At 41.0% G+C, this 10,843-nt stretch overlaps 1 protein-coding gene and 1 long non-coding RNA gene across 2 annotated transcripts; one reads left to right on the top strand and one right to left on the bottom strand.

Moving 5' to 3' along the window:
* Positions 1-2,481: 2,481 nt before the first annotated feature.
* LOC144706602 (uncharacterized) lies at positions 2,482-3,352 on the bottom strand. Its single transcript, XR_013582280.1, has 2 exons — positions 2,997-3,352; positions 2,482-2,927 (listed from the first exon to the last, which is right to left on the bottom strand). It is a non-coding gene; the product is annotated as an uncharacterized LOC144706602 (long non-coding RNA).
* A 992-nt stretch (positions 3,353-4,344) lies between these two features.
* Positions 4,345-10,417, top strand: LOC144706434 (metalloendopeptidase / zinc ion binding protein). Its single transcript, XM_078579386.1, has 17 exons — positions 4,345-4,789; positions 4,973-5,320; positions 5,402-5,542; positions 5,949-6,081; positions 6,178-6,291; positions 6,368-6,441; positions 6,510-6,584; positions 6,702-6,794; positions 7,020-7,080; positions 7,155-7,487; positions 8,558-8,684; positions 8,763-8,862; positions 8,936-9,005; positions 9,076-9,228; positions 9,334-9,429; positions 9,639-9,955; positions 10,033-10,417. Exons 1-17 carry the CDS (start codon positions 4,751-4,753, stop codon positions 10,240-10,242), a joined length of 2,484 nt encoding a protein of 827 aa, XP_078435512.1. The 5' UTR covers positions 4,345-4,750; the 3' UTR covers positions 10,243-10,417.
* The last annotated feature ends 426 nt before the right edge of the window (positions 10,418-10,843 follow it).

Here is a 10,843-nt window from a genome sequence, read left to right as displayed (position 1 = left end):
TTCTCTTCGAGAGTTTCTTTCATGACGTGAATTCGAGTATTGATTTTGGTGCTTCGGCATTGTCGCAGTGGTTAAAGACAGTACTCCCGCCCTCGACGAGGATCGGAGCTGCACTACCAGTATTTCATCGATTTTAAACTCCGAATTCGACCGTGTGGATTTCTGTGGTCTGTTTTATCCCTCCCTTACCCAATCCATCCATTGCCTTCCATTCGTCCTTATCATTTCTCCATCTCTCCAGTAGTCCATTTCCTAGTCGTCCTGCATCATATTCAGTTCCTGGCTTGTAGGGTCGTCGTCTGTTTATGATCTCATTAGTCCAGCCTGACGTAGAACTGAAAGAAGTGTGTTAGCCATTATCACATATCGATATTATTGAAAAGTTAAATATGTATAAAAATTGGACCAAGGATACCCTTTGAATTAACTAAACCCTTCTCCTCTTATGTGCACATCCACGTCTATCTATCGACCCTATGGGCTCCTTCTAGGCTCGCTTGTGCTGGTCTCTGAAGGGCCTTAATGCGACTTCTTTGGCACACAACGCTTGGTGGCTGTATGTGGGATTGAGTGCTTTTGCACTCGCCGGCCTCTAGTCAGCTTGAGTTCTGGCAATGCTGGTGCTTGGCTTGGATGAACCCCATTTTTTAAACTTCTTTCATTTAATTTTTGTCCGGGAAAATATAAGAATAACTACTACAAATAATTTAACCTATTAATAATTTTAAAACTCATGTTGTATGAAAAAAATTTGACTTTTAATTTATTCAAAAATTACATAAAAATTTATTCTTGTAAGCAATTAATATATTTAATGCATAAGATGAAAATTCATATAGATAAAATGATCCCAAAATTCATATAAGATGAGCATACTATAGATAAAATGATCCCAAAATGGGCTTAGAATATGCATAATTTCATGCAACATTTAGGATTCACCATAAGGTAACCAAATGTGTAATCATAACATCAGCAATTGTATCCTCATGATAACTAGCATATATCTTTACAAAATTTTAGCAGACTTCTACTCTCCAGATTTTGGGAGTTTGAAGGGGCCTTGGTCTCTTTTTATTTCTTTGTTTTTAACTCTCTCCCTACATAGGACAAATTCCTCTGTATTATCAGGCTAGATTGGTTTGGACTAGTGTACAAATGATCTTATATAATTGAGTGGATGACGCATAAATGTGGTTCCTATTATTGAATTACTTAAAGAGATGAAAGATTCAAAGTCCAAAGTCCAAATTGATATTAAAATGATACAAGATTGTCTCATTCATCATCTCTCTCCTTAATATCACATTGTTAGGCCTTAACATTCATTTAACACGTGTGTTGTACAGCAAATAAAATCCATTTGGCTGAGGGATTTATAAAGCAAAAACAACAAAAAAGATTACTAATCATGGAAAGGGGCTTATGTTGAATATCTTTAAGCTTAGATACGTTTGACATATCAATGAAAATTGATACCCTTCAGAATTCTATGATGCAAAACTGCTTTCTATGATACCCCAATATGGACAATTAAAATATTGAATCTAAATTTTGGTAAAATATTGAATCTTTCATTTCAATGTCCCCTATATAGTACTTAAATTTAATTATTTGTGTAGATACAAAGGTGTCTTCCTTCAACATCAAACAAAACTGATGTGGTAGTAGGCCAACGGTATTTATATTGCAAATTACTTACGAAGTTATCCCTTAAAAGTGATTTGCCATTCATTCACTTCAGTATTCAATATAACAAACTTTCAACAACTAAAGTAATAAAAATGTGAAAGTGATGGAAAAACTGTTAGGAAATAAGATTAGTCATAAATTAGGGAATTCTTTTGCCCTAAAATATGAAACATTTACATTTCATTTGACTAAATTATTTGTAAAAAGTATTAGATTGATAACGATGATCGAACTACTGCAAATTAAGTACATTTTCTTTTAAATCATAATAAAAGATGTTTTCTCTATAAATATACAGAAGGTATACATAAATGACGTAGACAAGAGATAAGTTTAACATGTTATCAAAGAGGCTACCTTTCATTTGCCGAAGTTCCCAGAAATATACTCCTTATAAAATTATCTGGGGCATCTCCACTAAATATATTCTTAAATAATATAATATTGCGATAAGCTTCAAATGGAATTAAAGTGGCTGCCTTTCAGAAAAAGACTCTCCTAATAACTATCTCGGCCATCCCTGCGGAAGGTATTAATCAATTACACAGTAATGAGATGAGTTTGTCTCTGAATCAACATGGCTATCTTTCATCCCCGGAAATTTCCAGAAATTGACAAATAGATTTATCATGGGCATCCCTTTCATAGACGCAGACATTTCGACCAAAATAATAATATAAACCATAGATGGTTTTGTTTCAATTCACTGGGGCTCATTAATTTAATGTTATGTTGGTCAACATCAAACCATTTGCTGCGTCACCAATTCACGATCTTATCCGAAAAAAGTCTAGAAAAGTATTAATGCGTACACAAAGAAACCGCCCCTTTACAGATCATTCAGTATCTCAGGGGCCCTCTATATATCAACAGGTCTAGCTCTCTTTACCCTTATCACAATTAAAGCAGAAGAACACGACAATACACAAAAATAACACAGTCAGACTTTATCTAGGTGGGCAGATCTTGACAACGCCAAAAGCTTTTTTTTTATGGGTTCATTGATTAATTTTCAAATTAGAATCAATCCAGAGTCTCTGTTAATATATAAACCGGAAATAATTGCGCTTAACAGATGATGAAATTTGGTACCTGCGCACAGAGCATCGCCACGATCATGCAAAATATATCAGAATTTTTGTTTCCAGAACTGAATAACACCGAGAAACACGCCATTGAATTTGAAAAGCCTCTTACATCTGTCCTGTCCTCGTGATTTTTGCCCTTGCCTTCTTCTGGAAAGGGGGCAGATCAAGGGGCAAAATCGTAAGCGCTTAAAAATGAAAAGAGACGGCGATAAGCACCTTCACCCCGCGGTCCTCTCATTCGATTCGCTTCTGCCGTCGCCGATCATATCATTGATGAGTTCCTCGATCTAGGTCACGCCGATCGCCGATCTCAACTAATTTTCTTAATTCTTTCGACCGCAATCCACACGACGGGAGATTGAACAGTCCGGACGCTCCCCCAAACTAAGAACTCATCTCCAGCATTTCAATGGCGGATCAGACGTCAGATCAGATCGAAAATGAAGAATCAAAGAGACAGATCTCTAGAACTTGTGCTGTCTGTAGTGGCGGGCTGAAGAACACAACGACAGCTAGTATACACAAAAAAACCTCTTACTAAGTATATTTACATTTTAGCCCTCATTCATAGTTCCTGAACAAATACGGCGGGCCGTATTTTAAAACTCTGAAAATATTTTATACGTAGAAACGCGTTTGTTTATAAAATTATCTTAAAAATTCATCGAGTGTAAAAATTCTATTGAAGTTAGCAATGATGGAAAATATGTTAAGATACTGGAGCGCAATTACGCATAAAATGCTTTATGTTAAAAATATCGCGTATTTATGAGGATATGTATGTTATTACTTATTCTAGTCTTGTTTGACATTCTGGAAGAAAATAAACTGTATATTAATAATATCGTGCATTTATGAGATTATATAGATTTTGCGTTACTCTATTCAAGTTAGAAATGATGGAGGACTTTCCACAATGCACAGAGACTATGATATATTTGAAAAGTCTGAAAGTGTAGTATACTTGGATTATCAGGTGTCTATGCAAATGTATTCGCTACTTGTTATTATATTCTAGTTTGATATGCTAGAAGCTCTTTCCTAATGCACATCACCTCTAACAGAAACTGTATACTAAAGATATAATGTATTTATGAAAATGTATACATTACTCGATATACTATTTTATCTACTGGAAGGCTTTGCAAAATGCACAGCGACTCTAAACAAAACTGTGTGAAAAAAATAGTATGTAGTTATGAAACAATGTAGATTTTGCATTATTCAATTCAAGTTATGTAAAAACTATGAAAATATTGTACATCTAGATTGTCTTGTATTTTATGAAAATATATTTGTTATACCTTGTTCTATTCTATTTTGATATGCTGGAAGACCTTGTCAAATGCAAGTCAACTCTTAAAAAAGATTTATATCAAGAATTTCATGTGTTTTATTCAAGTAAGGCCTGGTGGAGGGCCTTGAAAAATGCAGTGACTTTAAAGAATGTGGTATATGTATCTAATTTAAGCTAAAATCGAGTCAGAATGTAAAGCAACGAAAGAAGAGGGGTTTATTTAGAAAAGATCAGTCTTTAATGTAGAAAAAATCGCCTATTGGAGGAGGATGGGAGTGAGAAGGTGAGTTTCAACTCTCTCTCCCTCTCTCTATTCTCTTCTCTCTCCAGTTTCTGCTGTTCTTTGGGAACAGAAGAGCTGGAACATCGACGAAGGTCCCGGAAAATCTGCAGGGTTCTCTCTCAAAATTCAAATTGGAACTTGCAGGGTAACGTTCACTTTTGAGTTTTTTGGTAATTCATGGCCAGAAGCAGCGGGATGCTCGTCTGAGCGAGTTTGAGCTTGTTTCCTCTCTGATAATGGCGAGGAATCCGCGTATTTGTACCGTCGGAGGGTTCAGCGCGCCGATCTTCGTCTTGGGTCGCCTTGGGAGCTTCGATTGTGGGTTCGGCGGAAGGATTGGGCCCTCCGAGCAAAGCACTGTATACTTCGCGATCTATTGAGGGATCGAAGATGCTGATCAGATGGATAGCTCCATTCGTCGCGCTTATTGTAATAATCTTTCTGCTCATGGTGTTATCTTCCTTTGCTCCTCTGCGATCTAGTATTAGTCTTACATCGTCAGGATTGATGTGCTTTCTGATTTTGTTATAGTTTCAGTGCTACATCTGCTCCTGCCATGCGAATAATCTTTCTATTCTTGAAATTTAATATCTTTCAATTTCTTCTGAACAGATTGCTCTTCTTACCATATGGGTCGAGCCGATACAATCACTCTCTGCTCCTTCAGCAAAACACAAACAAGATATTCATGCGGAGAGCGCTCTGTCGCACTCTTGTATTCATGATGAGATACTTCAACAAAGGCGTTTACCCGGTCGCAAGGAATACTCTGTCAGCCCCCAACTTTATGACGGATCTGATGGTTCTAGATCGAATATGCCTGGTGGAAGGGTATTACTTGGTGTTCATAGCTCTAGTTTGAATGATGATCCAATGAAACCCATCAGAATCCTTTTGAATTATGATGCGGTTGGTCTATCTAAAGACAGAGACTGCCGTAGTGTGGGAGATATTGTGAAGGTGGGTCATGAAATCATGGTACATTTTGATGTCGAACAACATCAGTGAGATGCCATATCTTATGTTTTCTTGATTCTGTAGATTGGTGAGCCTCCGGGAACCACTTATGCTGGATCTCTGTCTTGTAATCCCCGTGGCGACCCTCCTATCTCGGGTGATTGCTGGCATAATTGTACTTTGGAAGATATATCAAGCCCCAGTAAGAGGCTCCGTCTTCATAAGGTTGGACTTAACATTGAACTCGGTGTAATCTAGGGCTTGGCACGCCTTAACGTTGTTGACGATCATGATGGTTGATGGTTTGGCGATGATGTCGTGAATTGGTGTCAATGTCATTGTCATCATCTTTATAATCCTCAATAGGCTGGTTGTTTTAAGATGCTTTCAGCAGATGTTAAGGGGTTAATCACTTTTTAACTTCAAATTTACTAAGTTGATGTCGATGATGAGTGTCATTTGTGAACATCATCCGTCATGCTATCTTTGTCAATGTCAGAATCATCCTCAACCTCCCTAGAATTCATCAACGTCAGTGATGGCTAATGACATTGAAGATGATGTGCCAATTAGAGCAAGACCGTTTCTTTTTTAGCAAGAGATTCACCCTTATAGGCAATGGTATGTACAGGCAATGGAGAAGACAGTGGCCTGGTTTAACCATGTTCTCTCTGTGGAGCCGGTGAAGGGGAACCTGAGGCTCAGTGGATACTCAGCCTGTGGTCAGGATGGCGGTGTCCAGCTACCTCATCAATATGTGCAAGGTGAAGCACGTTAAGATTATGATCTACAAAATATTAATTTTGCTATTTTTGCATTTTTCTTCTTGCCTTACCTGACTTTTTTGTATTTCTTTTCAGATGGCGTGGTTGGCGCTGACTTGGTCCTTTTGGTGACCACTAGGCCCACCAGTGGCAACACACTTGCATGGGCTGTGGCATGTGAGCGTGACCAATGGGGTCGTGCTGTTGCAGGTATTGAAAATTATGGGGTTGAAAGTATATTTCTGTATTAGATTTGGATGATTACATTTAGCACTTATCTCTTCAGGCCATGTCAACGTTGCTCCCTGTCATTTGACTGCTGAAGCAGAGCCATTGCTTTCTGCTACTCTGATACACGAAGTAAGGCGTCATGTTCTTAACCCTTTAATTGTCGACATCTACATTGATGATGATTCATCTCTTCGCAGGTCATGCATGTTCTGGGATTCGATCCACATGCCTTTGCGCACTTCCGTGATGAGAGGAAGAGGAGGCGTCGTCAGGTACTGTGTGCCAGCTAGTCAATGATCAGAGGAGGGATAGCTGACATTCGTTCAGTAAATTTGTAATTTTGTATGTTGGTTTTGGATTACTCTGAATCACATGAATGTTGTATCCAGGTCACCGTCCAGACCTATGATGAGAGACTTGGTCGCCCTGTTACCCGTGTTGTTCTTCCGCGTGTTATAATGCATTCAAGACACCATTATGGAGTAAGTAATTTGATCCCTAACCCCGAGGGGTATTTGGTCATTTGACGCCAGCATGCTTCCCTTTAAATACTTGTTGCTCTTCCTTGTTATCTCATTCTCTCACGCTCTCTCTCTCTCTCTCTCTCCCTACCCACTTAAGATCATTTCCTGACCAGTATTTTTCCATTTACTCAACAAATACCACTATATATGGGAGGGTGAAGATTTCAATAATTTTAATCATAGGTATACTCCGAGAACTTCACTGGCTTGGAGCTAGAAGACGGGGGAGGCCGAGGGACCTCAGGTAGGAAGTCTGTACATTCGAGTTGTGTGACATGGTAATGAAACCAACTCTGGGTAAGTTCTTCCTTGTGCCAGGATCTCACTGGGAGAAAAGATTGCTCATGAATGAGATTATGACTGGGTCTGTAGACGCACGGTCAGTGGTTTCAAAGATGACTTTGGCATTACTAGAAGACAGTGGGTGGTACAAAGTAAACTACAGCATGGCTAGAGAGCTGCAGTGGGGTCGTCACCAAGGCGAGGAGTTCGTCTCCTCACCCTGTAACTACTGGAGTGGAGCATATCACTGCAACACCACCCAAACCTCCGGCTGTACATACAATCGGGAAGCTGAAGGCTATTGCCCCATTGTCAACTACAATGGGGATCTTCCAACTTGGGCTCAGTACTTTCCTCAGCCCAATAGAGGTTTGCAAACTTCCATTTTATTGAAGGGCTACTCTTATTTATTTTTTTGGAGGAATTTCTTGGGGATTATCACTAATGTAAGTGGATGATGAGGAGTTCTTCTTCATCATCGGCATCATTGTTTATCCCAAGATTTCTTCCTTGGCATTCTCATCCATAAGGCTTGGACTAATGCCGATGCCAATGATGATGATTAATTTAACGGATGCATGACAGTGATGATGGCCCTTGGAAACTCGATGACGATGATGACATGATGAAAAATGCTCTATCTTAAATTAGAAATTAGGGATGGGAAATTCCCTGTTCGGCGTCAAACGTACGCTGTTCGTCAACGAACGAACATGGAAAAATCCTTGTTCGTGCTCGGTTCGTTCGCGAATCGTTCACGAATGGTACTTTTGAAAAACGGTAAAAAAAACTGTATGATCAGCGAGATAGAGAAAGAGAGAGAGAAATGAGAGAGGGAGCGAGGGGGAGGGAAGCACGGGAAAGGGGATGTGGAGAGAGAGAGAGAGTGAGAGAGAGGGCAGAGAGAGAGAGAGGGGGCACGGCTGCATGGGAGAGGGGGACCGGGAGAGAGAGAGGGGAGGGCACTGGAGAGGGGGGTGGGGAGAGATAGAGAGGGCACGGGAGAGGGAGTGGGGAGAGTGAGAGAGAGAGGGAGGGAGGGGAGAGGTGGGGGATGAGAGGGGTGGGAGCCTGGAAGAGGGAAGAGGGGGTTGTGGGAAGAGAGAGGGAGAGATCGCCATTCCCCCTCTCTCTCTCTCTGATGTTGTAAAAAAATTAGTATTATTATTATTATAAAAACAATAATATTACTATATAGTAGAAAACATTTCCATGGGAATGGTACCTGTTCACGAACAGTTCCTCTGTTCGGATTAGATTTTTCCCATTCATGTTCATGTTCATTCGTGTTTGTTTGCATGTTGGCAAACGAAACTTTTTTTCCCATCCCTGTTAGAAAGTGAGGGATGATGATGATGACTATGAACTTAATGACTGCACAGACTCTTAAATCATCATGAAAATTCTAAACTAGTCTTTTATCATTGACCAAAATGCAGGTGGGCAGTCCTCGTTGGCGGATTACTGTACATATTTTGTTGCTTATTCTGATGGCTCGTGCACTGACGCAAGTAGTGCGAGGGCGCCTGACAGGATGCTGGGTGAGGTTCGTGGAAGCAGCTCAAGGTAGAATCAATATTAGATTGATTGAGGTGTCAGATATCATAGTCATCCTCCTTTTCTAACATCTAAGATCATCTGCAGGTGCATGATTTCATCCTTGGTGCGCAGCGGATTCGTTCGGGGATCAGTGGCCCAAGGAAATGGGTGTTATCAGCACCGTTGCATCAACAATTCGTTGCAGGTGCAGCATTCCCAACCCTAAACCCTAAATCTAAGCCTATCTTTAAAGCAAGTAACTCATACTTTATTGACAGGTAGCTGTTGATGGGACTTGGAAAACATGTCCACAAACTGGGGGTCCCATCCATTTTGATGGCTTCAACGGTGATGATCACTCCCTCCCATATCCTATTTGCGTATAAAAAACAGAGAAATTAAAATCTCTTTTTCCCAGGTGAGCTGACCTGCCCTGCCTACCACGAATTGTGTAACGACCTTCCTACACGTCTCCTTGGCCAGTGCCCCAGCTCTTGTCACTTCAATGGCGACTGCATTAATGGGACCTGCCTCTGCTTCCTTGGTTTCCAAGGCCGTGACTGCAGCCAAAGTGAGGCACATTTCTTTTGTACTTATTCAACTAACTTACTAGCATTTTATTATGACAATCATTCACTGATTCTCTCTTTCTCGTGTTCCCACCAACCAATTGCAGAGGTTTGTCTGGGCGATTGCAGCGGGCATGGCACCTGCGGCAAGAACGGAATCTGTATCTGCCACGAGGGCTGGACGGGCATTGACTGCTCCACCGGTAACTTAACCCACCCTCTTATAATACTAAAAAAATCCAAAATAAACATAGAAAATAGAAAATAGAACTAGAAAATTACTATATATAAAAATAGATATGGAAAATTGAAGTAGATAAAAAAAAAGACAAATATGCGAAAGGAAATAAAATAAGCTATACATCATAGGTGAGCAGAAAATGTGAAGTTTTTGTCGTCTTTTGGTTTGCAGCATTATGCAACGAGCAATGTAGCCTCCATGGCGGGGTGTGCGACAACGGGGTGTGCGAATTCCGATGTTCAGACTATGCAGGGTACACGTGTCAGTCAAGGTCAACACTGCTGCCAAGCCTGACGACCTGCCGCGACGTCTTGGCCAATGATGCGGTGGGCCGACACTGCGCCCCCCTCGAGCCGGGCCCACTCCAGCAGCTTGAAGTTGCTGTGGTCAAACCCAACTACAGCCGCCTTCTGCCCACTGGCTGGACTTTGGTCAACCTTCTGGACCGTGGGTTCTGTGCCGCCGCCGCCAAGCGCTTAGCCTGCTGGGTACCACTCCATCCCCCTTCTCTCTCTTTGTCTTATTGGGCCTCATGGTTGACACCCGCTTCCTGGTTGGTGGACAGATTTCGATCCAACGGTGTGACGAAGGCGGCGACAACCGGCTGCGCGTCTGCCACTCGGCATGTGTATCCTACAATGCAGCTTGTGGGGCCTCCATTGACTGCTCTGACCAGACCTTGTTCAGTAAAGAGGAGGGACGGTGTACTGGATATGAAGAGATGGGCAAGGGGTGGCTCCATCCCCTGCGTAGCAGTCTCGTAAAGGTATTCTAGCATTTCCTCTACTGTTTTGGGGCTCTGCCGAGGGCCCCCATTGAAGAGAATGAGGGGCCATTCTCGGTCAACCCTGGTGTCACCCAATTGTATACATATGTTATCAGATGTGCCAGGCAATTAGGTATCTTTTTTGAGATGGGTTTTTAAGTTAATATAAGATCTTGTTGAAGAATGGAATGTGCCGAAGTGTATCTTTTCTTGTTGGGTTTTGAAACTATTAAAAAATGTTGAAGAAATAAGGGAGGATGATCATGGAGGAGGTCTACCTTGAGATGTGACGGACAGAGTGATGGGAACTAGCATGGCATTGACTTTGATGATGATTGTAATGATGAATGAATGCACAAAGTTATGTCGTTTGTGCCTTTAGAACAAACCAAGAGCAAGAGAGGATATTTTGGGATTATTGTAAAAGCTAATGCTATGATGCTGCCTTTGGTCTGTCTACCTCAGATTAATGAGTTAAAATGATTGGTCAAGAGCAAGCACAACAACACCGTCAGATTGGTTTTCATCTTGTTATCTAGGAAAACCTAAAAGTATCCACCTCACTATGAAGACCCTTAATTCTGTGGTTCACCATGACCAAACCTTGTAT

The sequence above is a fragment of the Wolffia australiana genome, chromosome 8 (genome assembly GCF_029677425.1).
Source record: "Wolffia australiana isolate 7733 chromosome 8, ASM2967742v1".
Taxonomy (NCBI): domain Eukaryota; kingdom Viridiplantae; phylum Streptophyta; class Magnoliopsida; order Alismatales; family Araceae; genus Wolffia; species Wolffia australiana.
This window is presented reverse-complemented; position numbering and strand designations above follow the sequence as displayed.